Source organism: Littorina saxatilis, linkage group LG13 (assembly GCF_037325665.1).
Source record: "Littorina saxatilis isolate snail1 linkage group LG13, US_GU_Lsax_2.0, whole genome shotgun sequence".
NCBI classification, from domain to species: Eukaryota; Metazoa; Mollusca; class Gastropoda; order Littorinimorpha; family Littorinidae; genus Littorina; species Littorina saxatilis.
This window is the reverse complement of record NC_090257.1, coordinates 4,094,259-4,111,758: the sequence shown is the minus strand read 5'-3', so window position 1 is coordinate 4,111,758 and position 17,500 is coordinate 4,094,259. Positions and strand designations below refer to the sequence as shown.

General features: G+C 45.2%; 3 protein-coding genes across 3 annotated transcripts in view; 2 read left to right on the top strand and 1 right to left on the bottom strand.

Annotated features, from left to right (window-relative positions):
• LOC138946319 (uncharacterized PE-PGRS family protein PE_PGRS46-like) overlaps positions 1-7,364 on the top strand; it is an 8,372-nt gene extending 1,008 nt beyond the window's left edge. Inside the window, exons 2-6 of the mRNA XM_070317861.1 lie at positions 914-1,003; positions 2,374-2,457; positions 3,204-3,346; positions 4,076-6,853; positions 7,259-7,364. Of these exons, the coding sequence (XP_070173962.1) occupies positions 914-1,003; positions 2,374-2,457; positions 3,204-3,346; positions 4,076-6,853; positions 7,259-7,279 (3,116 nt within the window). The 3' untranslated portion in view covers positions 7,280-7,364. The remainder of the gene's footprint in view (positions 1-913; positions 1,004-2,373; positions 2,458-3,203; positions 3,347-4,075; positions 6,854-7,258) is intronic.
• A 473-nt stretch (positions 7,365-7,837) lies between these two features.
• On the bottom strand, positions 7,838-13,295 carry LOC138946317 (antifreeze protein Maxi-like). The gene is made up of 6 exons (XM_070317859.1): positions 13,135-13,295; positions 12,586-12,729; positions 11,481-11,558; positions 9,535-9,677; positions 8,566-8,978; positions 7,838-7,989 (listed from the first exon to the last, which is right to left on the bottom strand). Exons 1-5 carry the CDS (start codon positions 13,184-13,186, stop codon positions 8,616-8,618), a joined length of 780 nt encoding a protein of 259 aa, XP_070173960.1. The 5' UTR covers positions 13,187-13,295; the 3' UTR covers positions 7,838-7,989; positions 8,566-8,615.
• Positions 13,296-15,594: 2,299 nt separating this feature from the next.
• LOC138946316 (antifreeze protein Maxi-like) overlaps positions 15,595-17,500 on the top strand; it is a 5,420-nt gene continuing 3,514 nt past the window's right edge. The window contains exons 1-2 of the mRNA XM_070317858.1: positions 15,595-15,754; positions 16,218-16,361. Coding sequence (XP_070173959.1) covers positions 15,703-15,754; positions 16,218-16,361 — 196 coding nt within the window. The 5' untranslated portion in view covers positions 15,595-15,702. The remainder of the gene's footprint in view (positions 15,755-16,217; positions 16,362-17,500) is intronic.

The window sequence follows — 17,500 nt, the reverse complement described above, 5'->3', positions numbered from 1 at the left end:
GATAAGATAAGATAAGATAAGATAAGATAAGATAAGATAAGTTTAGATAAGATAAGATATGATTAGATTAGATTAGATTAGATTAGATTAGATTAGATTAGATTGGATTGGATTGGATTGGATTAGATTTGATTGGATTAGATTGGATTAGATTAGATTGGATTGGATTCGATTAGATTAGTTAGATTACATTAGATTAGATAAGATTACATTAATTTAAATATTTTTTGTTTGAAGGTACTAGAGAGAGAGAGAGAGAGAGAGAGAGAGAGAGAGAGAGAGAGAGAGAGAGAGAGAGAGAGAGAGAGAGAGAGAGAGAGAGAGAGAGAGAGAGAGAGAGAGAGAGAGAGAGAGGGAGAGAGAGGGGGAGAGAGGGAGAGAGAGGGAGAGAGATTGAGACAGAAAAAACATAAGGAGAAACAGGCACAAATACCGTAAAGACAGAGACAGAGACAGAAGGGAAGAAGCAAATAGAAAATATGGGAGGATAAATTAATGAACATGAACCTATGACTTAAAAAGATTGCAAAATATTGTGTACTCATAAATATCTGATTAGTAGCGATCCCTGGCGTTAGCTAAGAACAATGTGTATGGTGTGTGGCTGTGTGTGTGTGTGTGTGGGTGTGTGTGTGTGTGTGTGTGTGTGTGTATGTGTGTGTGTGTGTGTGTGTGCGTGCGTGCGTGCGTGCGTGTGTGCGTGCGTCCGTGCGTGCGTGCGTGCGTGCGTGCGTGCGTGCGTGTGTTGTTTTTTCGAGTGTATTTGTCTGTGTTTGTCTCTGACCCTCTCTGTGTTGGAGCTGTGTTTGCCTGCGAACTTGATGCAAACTTACATTAATATACAGTCTTGTCGACAAGGACTATTTAAACAAACTGAGGATTGAGTGATGTTTTCCTGGCATGGCTTACACAGACACAGCACTCCCGAGAGACAAACGACTGCTCCTGGGGTTGAACCTTGGTGCCACCCTGGGAAATACCCTCTCGGGTGTCGGCAATCTTGGTAAGTTTTTTTTTTTTTTTTTTTTCTTTTTTTCTTCTCCACTGAAAGCTATAACCCAAAGACTGAAGACCAAAGTGCTTAACCCACTTCTGACCCGAATCTTGGTAAGTTTTGTTGTGCTCTCTTTCCTTTTGTTGTTATTGTTGATTTACCCGTGTGACTTGGAATAATAGGCCGTGAAAGGTAAATATGCGCCGAAATGGCTGCAGTCTACTGGCCGTATAAAATTTCATCTCACACGGCATCACTGCAGAGCGCCTAGAACTGTACCCACGGAATATGCGCGATATAAGCGTCATTGATTGATTGATTTGTTCCTTTTTCCTCTTTTTTTTCTTCCCGATTTTATTTATTCTTATTTTATTTTCCCCCACTGATTTGTTCCTTTATCATTTTTTTCTTCTTTTTCTTCATTCAGTCAAGTATTGACTGAATGTTTTAAGGAGGGCGGAGGGTGAGGTTTGTCTCCCTAAGTTTGTGAGTGTGTCTGTCTGTACAAAGTATATCTCAAAAACGAACAAACAGATTTTTATGAAAACTGGTTTACACATTTTCAAGGGCATTTGCTTGTGTCGTTTTTGTCCAATTTTTGATAGCACTACTCAAGGTTAGAGAGAAATGAACGTGTTTCAGTGCATTCGATTAACTGAATGGTTAATCACGCGTGAGCTTTCTTGTTTTTTCTTGTTTCTGTTTAGATGGCTTTTCTTGCCTTTTGTTTTCTCTTATATGCTTTATTTTTTTCTTGTCTTCTTTTTTACATTGAGTCAAGTTTGTCTCCTCATAAATGTCTTTGATGACGTCATATCCGGCTTTTGGTGAAAGTAAGGCAGCACTGTCACGACCTCCTTTTTTTTTTAATCCAAATTGATTGACATTTTGGTCAAGCACTCTTTCCCTTAATCTGGACTATGGGATTGCATTTCAGCTCAGAAGCATACACATTTGTTGATAACAGTTTGCTCATTAAAGTTGTTATTAAAATCGAATTTTCACAAACTGATTTAAAAATGATTGTATTGTATTCAGTATCAAAATCTTAATCCAAAAATATAATAGATATGACATGTTTACTCAAAAACGTGTGCTCACAATTGAAGAAAATAGGTTAATTAGGTACAACGTTTGCATGCTTCACGGAGACGAGCGTGACCCGTCTCGGTCTTGGCTACATCCAGTGCCGGCGCTTTCTCGGCCTACAGGGTTTTGGTCAACCAATGGTCTTACTTGTCTTGGTGAAATACAAATGCAGTTTAAATCTGTGACTTCCACAGATTCACTAAATGTAAATCGCTTTAAGCGGCTTGAGGCTTGTTCTTTTTTCTTTTCCCTTTTTTCTTTGTTTCATACTAAAAACCGTCATGTTTCAGTGGGCAATGTCCTGGACCTCGTGGCAGATATCGTCGGTTCCATCACGCTGGCTCTGGGTGGGGCTGGCAACGCCAACCTGCAAGGTACACACTGTCATGATCATTAGTTGTTTGTGTTTGGCAGGTCTTCTTGTCTGTTGGACTCTCAATATCATTGTTTATTATTTGGAATTATCGGAAAACAAATCTTTAACCAAACGGCTTTTTCAACCCTCGATATTTTCTACTAAGAGTGGGAATATTTTTTTTGTTAATGACATTCGTAACTGACACCTGTGTCAAACTGCGAAATTAATTCAGCAAACCTGCACAGAACGCACCCAGTGTGTTGATTTATGGTATAATAATTATGTTCAGGTAGAATATCAATCTTATTCCATGAAAGAAAAAACCCACACACTTGAAATACTTCTGGTGGTTCACGTCGTATTTTACACAAGCAGAAAGGTATTTTTTTTCAACCACGTACATTCCTCCTCATAGCAAGTTAACATGATGATTCAAAGTTCGGGTCTTGGAATTCAAAGTCTTTGAGCAACGTCGTCCGGTTTTTTAAATAACCGACGCCGAATAAACTTCCCTGTGAAGCCTGCACAGTTGAAGTATGATCGTTGACATAGGTGTCATTTCACCAAAATTACTTTTTTTGGTCGAAAGAATGCACGTCGGAGCTGACGATTGGCTTTGCCAATGTGATGGAGTCCCTCCGTGCAGAGATCGAGCGAGCACGTGGAAAAGCGTGCTTTATATTTTCTGAGAGTATTCACTCTTTCCCAACACAAACAAACCCGGCAGAGTTATTCCCGGAATGTGTCTATTGCTCTCGACAGGCACGCTGGCACAAGCCGCCCTGGAGCTGGTGGCCTCCGTGAGGCTGGAGAACCTCGGAGCTGCGGTCCGGAGCATCTCCCTGGAGCTTCCCCAGCTAGACGTGGAGATGCTCATCAGAGCTGTGGCGCTCAATCTTCCTGACGTAAGTTGCTTCAATAGGGGCGTTAAGCCTGTCTCCGTCAGGAAGATATAGTACCGTAGTGGCCGTCAAGGGTTGCGAGAGTTGCGCAACCGTGTCAGGGGTTACGGCCTTCCAGCCGTTACTCCTCTCATTTCCCTTGCGGAACTTATTCAACCGACTCTCGGCAAGCCTTGACTACAACTACGGTTACGATCGTTCCTACAGAGCATGGAATGTTTACCATTACCACAGGCCGTTAAACTAGGCGAGTTAAATGTCTGCATGTAGTAAGCTATTTATTCACGAAGGTTGCATACATTTATAAAACAAAATGAAAACAACAAAAAGCGTACCACGGCTACGGCTTATTCGTCTGATTTTGTCACACATCTTGAAGGCGGTCCTTTAGTGAGCCAGAGGTCGACTTCGAGAAGTCTTTTTACCTCAAACTCAGTGCAAAAGCTCCCTGCGGTCAGCCACGCGAAGTCTTTTGACCGAAAACTCAGTGCTAAAGCTCCCTGCGGTCAGTCTCGCGAAGTCTTTTGACCGAAAACTCAGTGCTAAAGCTCCCTGCGGTCAGCCTCGCGAAGTCTTTTGACCGAAAACTCAGTGCTAAAGCTCCGTGCGGTCAGCCTCGCGAAGTCTTTATACCGAAAACTCAGTGCTAAAGCTCCCTGCGGTCAGCCTCGCGAAGTATACTTTGCCCAATTAAGGACAGGCTTAACCCTTTTCTCCCGCCCTTCAACTCAGGTCCAAGTAGAAGTGTTCCTGACAAGCGTCGGAGACCTGCTCAACATCATCGACCTGGGCAGAGTGTGTGCCGAGCTCACAACCAAGCTGAGCGTGTCCGCCCTGGTGGACGTCATCGTCAGCCTCTCCGTCGACCTGGACGTGCCGCTCACAGACCTACTCACGGCCGTCGTGCAGAACATGCCGCTGTCGGACCTCCTCGGCTTCGTCACCAGCGTGTCCATCCAGCTGCCAAACATCGACATCTGGCTGCTTGTGTCCACGGCACTTGACGTCACTGCGGAGTTCCTGGACGTTCTGCTGCCTGGTTTTGAGATCCCGCTGCTCAGCCCTGGGGCTGGTTCTGGGGTGGGTGGTATGGGTGGGACTGGTGGAGTAGGTGGATCCAGTGGATCGGGTGAGTTTGGTGGGAGTGGTTCAGGTGGTTTAATTGGATCAGGGGCGTTTGGTGGATCGGGTGGTTCTAGTGGATCAGGTGGTACTAGTGGATCGGGTGGATTAGGTGGTTTGAGCGGCTCCAGTGGATCCGGTGGGTTTGGTGGATCCGGAGGATTTAGGGGATCCGGAGGATTTAGGGGATCCGGAGGATTTAGGGGATCCGGAGGATTTAGGGGATCCGGTGGTTCTAGTGGATCAGGGGCGTTTGGAGGGTCGGGTGGCTCTAGTGGATCCGGTGGATTGGGTGGAGTAGGTGGAGTAGGTGGAGGAGCAGGGTCCGGGACTGGAGCCGCATCAGGATCATCGGGAGGAACAGGCGGAGGGTCTACTGGTGTCGGTTCTGGGTCAGGAACTGGCGGAGGGTTCTCAGGCTTGGGCACTGGGTCTGGAGCAGGGAATGGAGGCGGAAACGGAGGAGGAATTTTTGGAACAGGCAGTGGTACAGGAACAGGTTCTGGAGCCGGAGGGTTAGGGAGTATTTTTGGAAATGTGGGCGGATCTGGTGGAAGTAGTACAGGAACAGGAAGTGGAATTGGAGGCATTTTCGGGACAGGATCAGGCATTGGTTCTGGAGCTGGATCTGGTTCAGGAGGATCTGGTGGACTCTTTGGAAATGCAGGCGGATCAACTGGAGGTAGTTCCGGAGCTGGAACAGAATCTGGATCAGGGGGTCTCTTTGGAAATGTGGGCGGATCTGGTGGAAGTAGTACAGGAACAGGAAGTGGAATTGGAGGCATTTTCGGGACAGGATCAGGCATTGGTTCTGGAGCTGGATCTGGTTCAGGTGAATCTGGTGGATTCTTTGGAAATGCAGGCGGCTCCACTGGGGGTAGTTCCGGAGTTGGAACAGAATCTGGATCAGGGGGTCTCTTTGGAAATGTGGGCGGATCTGGTGGAAGTAGTGCAGGAACAGGAAGTGGAATTGGAGGCATTTTCGGGACAGGATCAGGCATTGGTTCTGGAGCTGGATCTGGTTCAGGAGGATCTGGTGGACTCTTTGGAAATGCAGGCGGATCAACTGGAGGTAGTTCCGGAGCTGGAACAGGATCTGGATCAGGGGGTCTCTTTGGAAATGTGGGCGGATCTGGTGGAAGTAGGGCAGGAACAGGAAGTGGAATTGGAGGCATTTTCGGGACAGGATCAGGCATTGGTTCTGGTGCTGGATCTGGATCAGGTGGTTCTGGAGGACTCTTCGGAAATGCAGGCGGATCTGGTGGCAGTAGTGCAGGAACAGGAAGTGGCATTGGAGGCATTTTTGGGACAGGATCAGGCAGTGGTTCTGGGGGCGGTTCAGGAGCAGGCGTAGGGTCTTCGAGTGGTATTCTTGGCGGTGGAGGAGGCTCCTCAGGGGGTGGCTCTGTTGGGGGAGGTGTAGGCGGATCCGGGAGAGTAGGTCTCGGACTAGGACTGGGTCTTGGTGCTGGGGTCGGGGGCGGATCTGGTTCCGGGTCAGGAAGTGGTTCTGGTAGTGGGGGTGGAGCTACCGGCGGCGGTTCAGGAGCAGGCGTAGGGTCTTTGAGTAGTATTCTTGGCGGTGGAGGAGGCTCCTCAGGGGGTGGCTCTGTTGGGGGAGGTGTAGGCGGATCCGGGAGAGTAGGTCTCGGATTAGGACTGGGTCTTGGTGCTGGGGTCGGGGGCGGAACCTCGGGATCTGGTTCCGGGTCAGGAAGTGGTTCTGGTAGTGGTGGTGGAGCTACCGGGGGCGGTTCAGGAGCAGGCGGAGGGTCTTCCAGTGGTATTCTTGGTGGTGGAGGAGGCTCCTCAGGGGGAGGTGTAGTCGGATCCGGGAGAGTAGGTCTGGGAATCGGACTGGGTCTTGGTGCTGGAATCGGGGGCAGAACTTCGGGATCTGGTTCTGGGTCAGGAAGTGGTTCTGGTAGTGGGGGTGGAGCTACCGGGGGCAGTTCAGGAGCAGGCGGAGGGTCTTCGAGTGGTATTCTTGGCGGTGGAGGAGGCTCCTCTGGGGGTGGCTCTGTAGGGGGAGGTGTAGGCGGATCCGGAAGAGTAGGTCTGGGACTAGGACTGGGTCTTGGTGCTGGAATCGGGGGCGGAACTTCGGGATCTGGCTCGGGGTCAGGAAGTGGGTCAGGATCTGCAGGAGGTTCTTCTCGGACCGGTTCCGGGCCCTCTGGAGGTAGTTCTGCAGCAGGATCAGGGACTGCAGCTGTGGGAGTCAGCGGAAATGCCAACGGGAGCGGATCTGGTGGCGGATCTGTCTCAGGAGGTGTCTCAGGTTCCGGATCTGGATCTGGATCTTTTGCCGCTGGGGGTAACGGCGAAGCTAATGGGAACCCCGAAGATGAAGATCCTAACGTGAACATCGGTGGACAAGATTTGGGGGTAAGTTTACAGTGAGACAGTGAGAGGGAAAGAGAGAGAGAGAGGAAGAGAGAGAGAAACGGACAGACACACAAACAGCAACAGAGAAAAGAATAAGAGAGGGAGTAGAAGATGAAGGGGGAGGGGGGAAACAAAATTGTGTGTGTTTGTGTCCGTGAGCGTGCGTGCGTGCATGTGTATGTATGTGTGTGTGTGTGTGTGTGTGTGTGTGTGAGCGTGTGTGTGTGCGTGCGTGTGTGTGTGTGTGTGTACGTGTGTGCGCGCGCGCGCGCGCGTGTGTGTGTGTGTGTGTGTGTGTGTGTGTGTGTGTGTGTGTGTGTGTGTGTGTGTGTGTGTGTGTGCGTGTTTGTAAGACGAAAAGACAGGAGCGGTGGTTATAAAGTGAATGTCACTAACATTTTACAGGTGACTGATATGCCGATGTAGAATTGCTTCCCTTCTGCACGTACTTCAACAATGGTTTTCATTGGACACGAAGACCTCTTGTTTGAAATAAATGCAAAACATGTAATATGACTGGATCAATGTTTGCTGTTCAGAGAGTAAGAGAGTGAGAGAGAGAGAGAGAGTGAGAGAGTGAGAGAAAGAGAGAGAGTGAGAGAGAGAGTGAGAGAGAGAGTGAGAGAGAGAGTGAGAGAGAGAGAGAGAGTGAGAAAGAGAGAGTGAGAGAGAGTAAGAGAGAGAGAGAGAGAGAGTAAGAGAGAGAGACAGAGTCAGAGAGAGTCAAAGAGAGTGTGAGAGAGAGAGAGCGAGAGAGAGAGAGATATATATATATATAGAAAGAGAGAGAGAGAGAGGAGAGCGAGACACACACACACACACACACACACACACACACACACACACACACACACACACACACACACACACACACACACACACACACATATATATACTCGCGTGTGTAATTCGTATGTACTGGTGGGCATGCGCGAGTATACGTAGTATTTGAAAGTAAATTAAAGTGATTACAAACAGCAGTAATAAGATGCTTCACATTTTATTCCTCCAAGTAATACAGACCGTTTCGACATTCGAAACTCAGCACGCGAGAATTGCACATGGAATCGGTTTGAAATCACGAAGACGCCATCTGGGCAAAAAACAGTCGATTCTTGGGCGGATATATTTAACGCCTGAAAAAAATACAAATCAGCTTTTGAGTAAGTAGTTCAAAAAGTAATATCAATATCGATTAATTCATCTAATTTATCTATTTATTCATTCATGTTGCTGTTGACTGGTGTGGGCAGAACTTTGGAATCAAGAATCATATCAGTCAAAGATCTAATAACAACTTTATAGAGAAGAAGAAGGGATCTAAACAACGACAACAGTAAATGAAACCTGTGCGGAATCAGTTTCCTAGCAACTTGGAAGCATTGAATTAACAAGCAACTTTCATGATGATTCGTTAACAAATATGCCCCCCTCCTCCCCCCTAAATATGTGCGGATAAATATGCAAAAAAAAATGCTTACAAATATACAAAAGCAAATATGCAAATGCAAATATACAAACTAAATATGCAAATTAATTTATACCTTAAATATATGCAAAAATAAATAATGCACATTAATACCCACATAAAAACAAAAACAAATATGCCAAAAATAAATATGCTTAAAATAAATTACAAAACAAATATGCAAATAAATATGCAAGTGTGACTCCTGTAGCCTTAAAGAACGCCGCTCTGGGCAACCACTTACCTGTAACCCCCACACAGGAGAACATCACAGGCATCTCGCAGCTCAGTTTATCAACCAACTCTGGCCGCAGCTCCTGCCGCAGCACTGACCGCAGCACTGACCTGCACACCGGCCTGGACCAAGGCCTGGACAGTGGCGCTGAGGGCAGCGGACACCATAGCCGCAACGTTGACCGAAGCTGCCACCTGGGCGGAGATGCTGACCGCCACAGCGACGAAGGCGGACAGAGGGGTGTTGGCCAGCAGGGCGGACAGGACGGCGGTCAGGTTGAGACTGGCGCTAGCGGCGAGGCTGACCGCCAGGCTGACCACGGCACTGATGTCCAGTTTGGCGATGAGAGAGGCCAGGACTTGGCCAAGGTCCAGCACACCGAGAATGTTGACCACGCCTGCCAGGAAGACCCCCACGTCCACCTGTGAGAAAGCAGGAACAGGTCCGTTCCATTGTTTGGGCAGACACATAAAACCTCGAGAACACGAATATATGAACGAACACAGAGACAGAGACAGAGACAGAGACAGAGACAGAAACAGAAACAGACATAGACAGACAGAAGAATAGACAAAAACAGAAAAAAACACCCACAGACATCTGAGCATACAGGCAGACGGGCATTGCCTCTAAAAGGAGACAGACGAACTCATCATGTCCAATACAAAAGCCTCAATCAGTTCATCGTGGTTCTGTCTTCATCAATACTTCCTTTCTAACAATTACCAAAACATCGTTTCAAAGACCACGACAGAAAGAAAGACAGAAAAAAAAGAACTTAAAAAGAAGAAGAAAAAAAAGAAATAAAGAGTGACAGAAAAAAGACAGACAGACAGACACACACATACACAGTCAGACACACAGACGGACGGACAGACGGACAGACAGATTGACAGACACACAGTCACACAGACATACAGACACACAGACACACAGACATATATAGTTGCAATACAATAAATAAATCCAACCACATACATCAGCAACAACGTTGGCCACAGCGCAGATGAGGGCAGAGATGTCCAGGTTGGCAACTCCAGAGACGATGTCAATCACGGATGACGCCAGGCCATCCAGCTCCACAGACGCCACGAGCTGTACCGCTACTTCGGCGATGGCGCCTGAAAACAACAATTTTGAACTTAAGAAGGCACGACACCAAGTAAATGATTAATAATGTACGACACCAACTAAGTGAACAAAAATCGCTACCAGGTTCATCCAGATCCACAGACGCACAAGCTATTCCGCTACTTCGGCGATGGTGCCTGAAAACACAATGTGGAACTTACAAAGGCACGACACCAAGTAAATGATTAATAATGTACGACACCAACCAAATGATTAATAATGTACGACACCAACTAAGTGAACCAAGAATCGCGACAGGGTTCACCCAGACCCACAGACGCCACAAGCTATACCGCTACTTCGGCGATGGCGCCTGAAAACACAATGTGGAACTTAAAAAAGGCACGACACCAACTAAAGAATTAAATATATGTGACACTAAGTAAGAGAACCAAGACTCGCAATAAATACAATCAATCAATCAATATGAAGCTTATGTAGCGCGTATTCCGTGGGTACAGTTCTAAGCGCTTGTCGAAGAGTTGTCAACACAGGACTAACAAAGAAACTAACATCTACAGACGGACACAAACCCTATCACACACTAGCAAACTCTGATAAACATACAACAAACAACTGTTTAACAACAATGTACACATCAATATCTAGGTCCAAACAAAATAATATCAAACACAAAGAAAACACCTCTCACAGAGCACAGCACAAGAATGTCTTTTGGGGCACAACACATCACTGTCGAACATGAAAGTCGCAGCCAGCTACGGGAAGAACTGAGTCTTCAACCTACTCTTGAACGCGTCAAGAGAGGGGCTCTGGCGAATACCAGGTTCAATCAGACCCGCAGGTGCTACAAATTCCGCTGCCAAATGTTGGTTGATGGGGCCAAACTAAGCCTATATTGAATTTAAAGAAGTAAAACACCAACTAAAAGATTAAAAAGTTGCGACACCAACAAATTGACCTGAGACTCGATGCGAGCCATCCATCCCTTTTCATCATTTGAATATAAGTCATCTTCATTAACGCTGATGTTGTTCGTCATTATCTTTGTCGCCGTAATGGTCATGATCATAAACAGCAGAAGTGGTCCATCTTCATTGTAGCTGTCTTTATGATTGACGTCCATTATGCCATGAATTATGCTCGTGGTCTTCGTTATAATTATCAGTATAGCATCACTACATTCATCAACCAGCAGCACCCCATCATCATCATCAGCAGCAGCAGCAGCAGCAGCAGCAGCTGCAGCAGCAGCATCATCATCATCATCATCATCATCATCATCATCATCATCATCATCATCATCATCATCATCATCATCATCATCATCATCATCATCATCGTCGTCGTCGTCGTCGTCACCAGCAGCACCCCATCATCATCATCATCATCGTCATCATCATCATCATCATCATCATCATCATCATCATCATTATCAACATTATCAACATCATCACTATCGTCATCATCATCATCATCATCATCATCATCACTATCGTCATCATCATCATCGTCATCATCATCACTATCGTCATCATCGTCATCATCGTCATCATCATCACTATCGTCATCATCATCATCATCACTATCGTCATCATCATCATCGTCATCATCATCATCGTCATCGTCATCACTATCGTCATCATCAACATCATCATTACTATCGTCAACAACCTCATCATCGTCATCATCATCACTATCGTCATCATCATCATCATCATTACTATCGTCATCATCATCATCGTCATCATCATTACTATCGTCATCATCATCATCGTCATCATCATCACTATCGTCATCATCATCATCATCATGGTGAAGTGTTTACGTACCAAGCACATTGACGTTGAGATTGAGAGCGGCGGAGAGAGCTGCAGTCAGACTTGCCACGATCTCCACCACAGTGCCCACTGAAACACACGTCATCCACTCTTACGGAAATGTCACACGAACACGTAGAAAAAACATAGAATTGTAAATACTTTAATCCACTCTTTAAGGGACTGTCACACGAAACAGTTCTTCATTTATATATATTGTCTAAGCCGCCGTTTTGGAAAATTTTCTGACGATTTGGACCTTAAAAAGTTCAAGGGATATTCGCTGTACTGTAATTTAGAAACACCTGTAATAATTTGCTCATAACTGCTCCAAAACTATGCTAAATAATTAAAAGAAGTATAATCAGTGAGCAGTTTGCAATGTCCAGCTTTCCTGTCAGTAGTCCAGACTTCCAGTCTTCATCATTATCTATTTAGTTTTCATAGATACTCATTTGTCAAAGCAGATAAAGACCGATGGATTGAGGAAGTCAAACCTACAGTCTAACTAACGCATGCCTATTCCGTGCCATACAGGGCGAAAACGCTTCGAATAACAGACACAACAAAATGTACGTTACGGTCTGCTATGACTATCAAACACAGCATTCAGATTTGAAAAATAGAACGCTCAAACACTAATTCTAAGACCTTCTCTGTGTGCGTTGTCATCTATTCAACCCCCAAAACGAACCCTATAGCTCTCAGCACTATTTCAAATCTGTATCTCTCGATTTAGTGCATGGAATGATCTGGGTCAAAAGGTAGGACGAAAACTAGGAGTCGCGCAAAGTGCGTCACAATGAGAATTACAGTCTGGGATTCCTACTCAAAATACAGCCGTTTTCAATTGAGTAACTCAGCGCTCAAACGTTTATTTAAAGGTATTTCTGGTGTGTGGTGACAAAATAACAACCCCCAAGCTGAACTGTATCGCTCTTAGGGCGATTTGAGACAGTTTGTTTGTTGGATATATTCCCTTTTACCAACACGCAGACAAACATAGACTTGAACAGACGTCATCTCACTCCAAAGGGACTGATTGATTGATTGATTGATTGATCGATTTTTGTGTGTTGTCGTTTTAACAGGTTTCAGTGACGCAGAACCCACTCACCGATTCCGCCCACTAGGCCAGTGACGCCGCCGACAACGCCGCCAAGGCTAGCAGTTAGACCTCCTGCCACGTTGCCCACCACATCCAGACCGCCAAGACCGTTCAGCAAGCCCAGCAGCCTCTTGTCCCGAGTGCTGGCCGCGTCTGGATTGATAAGACAAGGCATAAGAAATAAGATACAAGACACAAGACACAAGACACAAGACATAAGCGTTCAAGACCGCCAGATTCTGCATGTATCGGTATTGTATCGTATTAAGTATTTCCATCAGGATTGTAGTCTGAACCCAGACAGAGCCTCGAGTGACGACTTTCATATGCTTCTCCACATGGATAAAATTGCACACAACCCATTCATTGAGATGCTGCCCTTCTGAAAGGTTATTTCTAAAATGCTGACTGTTAGGAAATCACAACTGAAATGTCGAGAAAATGGTAATCAAAAAGATGAGCCGGCGTTAACGCTATAAAACTATACAAATCATTACAAATCAGTCCCGGTTGGTCAAATGAGTCACACAGTGTACTAGATAGCTGGTAATAACGTACCTGCGGCAACGACAAGGGCGGCAGCAACAAGCAGAAGAACGAGGGAACGCATGTTGACAAAGGATAACTACTTCAGAAGGAGCTGGGCAAACTGCAGTGGTTCGTCTCACAAGGTTGTTCAGCGACTGGAATCGGTGATGTGGAGTCCATGGAATCGTGTTAAACTTATATAGGGGTCTGTGTGCATGCGATGAATGCATTGATATGGATTTTGCTGTCAACGTCATAGTGTTGATTGTGTTTGAAGTGACAGGTGATGAGTGTGTGGGAGCGATTGACAATGGTATCGAGATGATCGGTTGTTATTGGTAAGATGCATGATAAGACGGTAATGCGAAGAGTGCCAGGGAGGATATATACTAGGGCGTTTTAGTGGGCGAGGGCAAGAACGTACATCTAAGCAATGACATTATATTTACGTGCATACATATATGCACACCCACACCCACACACGCACGCACTCACGCACACACGCGAACGTTTGCTCACATGCTTACTAAACCCACACACGCGCACAAATTCACAAATTCACATATACACACACACGCACACACGCACACACGCGCTCACACACACACACACACACATACATACACACACACACACACACGTGCACACACACACACACACACACACACACACACACACACACAAATGGGTGCGGGACCGAAGGTGTGCCAAACATATCGTTGCACGCACAAGTCACACAAAGCATGATTGAGTAATTTACTGGAAAGACAAAAAAATCACGAAACAACCATTTTTACCAGTTGCATCTTGCTACAAATATTTCAATTGTCATCGTTTTGAATGAGTAAAAGTCGAAATAAAAATGTCCCGGGTTCGAAGGTTAAACAAAAAAGTGGAGAAGTGTGTGGTATTTGCGACGTAAAAACAAATCCCTCATTTACATGATCTGGCGCACACGAATGTCACACACAACTAACATCCATGTAGTATCTATTTATTCTCCCTTAATTATGCATGCATTAAATGTTCTTATCTCAGTCTTTCCCCTCTTGTCTAGTTTATCACTAAGCATGTAATGTTTCATCTTAGTTTACATTGGCAATGTTCAGGTGCATGTCGCCTTTGTGCCTTTTGCTCTTATGTACTTTTGTTTGCTCTTAATTATGTACATTCTATTTAGTTTAGATATGCTTGATATATTAGAGTAAACTATATTGTTTTGCCTCAACGATGGATCAGACGTCAATTTCCGGATGATTGTATTCATGGTTTGAGCATCTGCAAGAATCGGTTCGTTGAACACATACATTTTTGTGAACAAAAAACCCAACTTGATAACGAATTTTAAGCAGAAAACTGTGCGTGCGTGTGAGTGAAAGTGTGTGTGTGTGTGTGTTTGTGTGTGTGTGTGTGTGTGTGTGTGTGTGTGTGTGTGTGTGTGTTTGTGTTTGTGTGTGTGTGTGTGTGTGCGTTTGTGTGTGTATATGTCAGTCTATATGTGTGTGTGTGTGCGTATGTGTAAGGGACTGGGTGGTCGAGTGGTAACGCACTTGCGCTCGGAAGCGAGAGGTTGCGTGTTCGACCCTGGGTCAGGCCGCAATTTTCTCCCCCCTTTCCTAACCTAGGTGGTGGGTTCAAGTGCTAGTCTTTCGGATGAGACGAAAAACCGAGGTCCCTTCGTGTACACTACATTGGGGTGTGCACGTTAAAGATCCCACGATTGACAAAAGGGTCTTTCCTGGCAAAATTGTATAGGCATAGATAAAATGTCCACCAAATACCCGTTTGACTTGGAATAAAGGCCGTGAAAGGTGAATGCTCGCCTAATAGGCTACTGAGCTTTACTGGCCGATGTGAATGCGATATATATTTTTTGTAAAAAATGTCTGTTTGTCTGTCTGTCTGTAAAAAATTCCATTTCAAACGGCAGAAATTAATATGTAAGCGCCTAGGGCTATATCTAGATTAGGCGCATAAAAAAATTAAAAAAATAAAAAATAAAAAAATGATCACAATAATAATAATAATAATAATGTGTGTTTGTGTGTGTGAGTGTGTGTATCTATATATATATATATATATATATATATATATATATATATATATATATATATATATATATATATATATATATATGTATGTGTGTGTGTGTGTGTGTGTGTGTGTGTGTGTGTGTGTGTGTGTGTGTGTGTGTGTGTGTGTGTGTCTGTGCTACCGTGAATGTGCGCACATAATTATACCAGAGAGTGTATGTGCATGTATAGCAGTGCTCGCCCGCTGGCACACAATTGTATTCGTCCTCCTTCGCACCTTTCGTATGATCGTCTTATCATGCATCTTACCAATAACAACCGATCATCTCGATACCATTGTCAATCGCTCCCACACACTCATCACCTGTCACTTCAAACACAATCAACACTATGACGTTGACAGCAAAATCCATATCAATGCATTCATCGCATGCACACAGATCCCTATATAAGTTTAACACGATTCCATGGACTCCACATCACCGATTCCAGTCGCTGAACAACCTTGTGAGACGAACCACTGCAGTTTGCCCAGCTCCTTCTGAAGTAGTCATCCTTTGTCAACATGCGTTCCCACGTTCTTCTGCTTGTTGCTGCCGCCCTTGTCGTTGCCGCAGGTACGTTACTACCAGCTAGTCTAGTACACTGTGTGACTAATTTGACCAACCGGGACTGATTTGTAATGATTTGTATTGTTTTATAGCGTTAACGCCGGCTCATCTTTTTGATTACCATTTTCTCGACATTTCAGTTGTGATTTCCTAACAACTCAGCATTTTAGAAATAACCTTTTCAAAGGGTTGCATCTCAATGAATGGGTTGTGTGCAATTTTATCCATGTGGATAAGAATGTCAAAGTCGTCACTCGAGGCTCTGTCTGGGTTCAGACTACAATCCTGATGGAAATACTTAATACGATGCAATACGAATACATGCAGAGTCTGGCGGTCTTGAACGCTTATGTCTTGTGTCTTGTGTCTTATGTCTTGTGTCTTGTGTCTTGTGTCTTGTGTCTTGTGTCTTGTGTCTTGTGTCTTATGTCTTGTATCTTATTTCTTATGCCTTGTCTTATCAATCCAGACGCGGCCAGCACTCGGGACAAGAGGCTGCTGGGCTTGCTGAACGGTCTTGGCGGTCTGGATGTGGTGGGCAACGTGGCAGGAGGTCTAACCGCTAGCCTCGGCGGCGTTGTCGGCGGCGTCACTGGCCTAGTGGGCGGAATCGGTGAGTGGGTTCTGTGTCACTGAAACTTGTTGAAATGACACAAAAAATATTTAAATAATAAATAAATAACCAGCATCGTCGGAGGACTGGGTAGGTGAGTTGTGCGCACAGGCATGGGGGGTCGGCGGGGACTGAGAGTTGGTTGTGCTCCTGACTGTCAGAGTGCTCTGTAATATTTCAACTTTATTTGCAATCGTTGGGAGGAGTAAACATGTCGAAAAAAAAAAGAAAATGACACTCGAAGACCAGCAAATTTCCAATAAAGACACCTCCGTTTAACGACCGATTTTTCTGGACAGTTTCAGGGTCTTACGTGGGAGGCTTTACGGAAGTAGAGCTTCCGCCCTAACCCTAATCCCCCTTTCACCACGTGACCACCATGTGTCACGTGCCAGTGGTTCTGCGTCAGTAAACATTGTTAAAGGCACAGTTCTTGATAAAAAAAAATACAAATCGGGCTCACTATCTCAGATCTGGCCAGCGGTGTCATGTGATCAGAACATATCTCCATTTTGATACATACACACAAAATCCCCGAACATCCTTAGAGACACGTACCTTCATTCTCGAATAAACAAGAAATTCCTCTGATAGGAAAAACACCCCCGTCAAAGGGAAATAACCTTCTCAGTTGGTGGCAGTGAGAATGGTTATTTCCCTTTGACCAACGGGGGTGTCCGTCTACAAGTCGTTGTATAAATTTAATCCACCAATAACTCCCTAATCGTGTGTTTGACTGGTCCCAATTTTTGTAAGGACCGTCTCAGGAATGTATAGAACCTGTTCACCAAGTTTGGTGACGATCGGTCCGTTCATTCTTGAGATCTACTTGCGAACACAAACACACAAATACCGCCACAAACACACAAACACATCGAGTGAAACCTATACACACCCCTATACCGGGGGTGTAATGAGTGGGTAAATCACATTAGATCCGCCCATGCTTTGGCGTGGCATAAGAATATTCTACCACTTGGACATATACCCGAAATCAAAAGTTCTTTCCTCCTCGTATAAATGATCATGTAACCCACTATAGATCTATCCACACTTTTACGTGAGAAATGAGCGTGCGTCCTTCCATTTAGAAGCATACTAAAGATCTACAGTCTGAAGGATTTCTGTGCTAGGCAGAG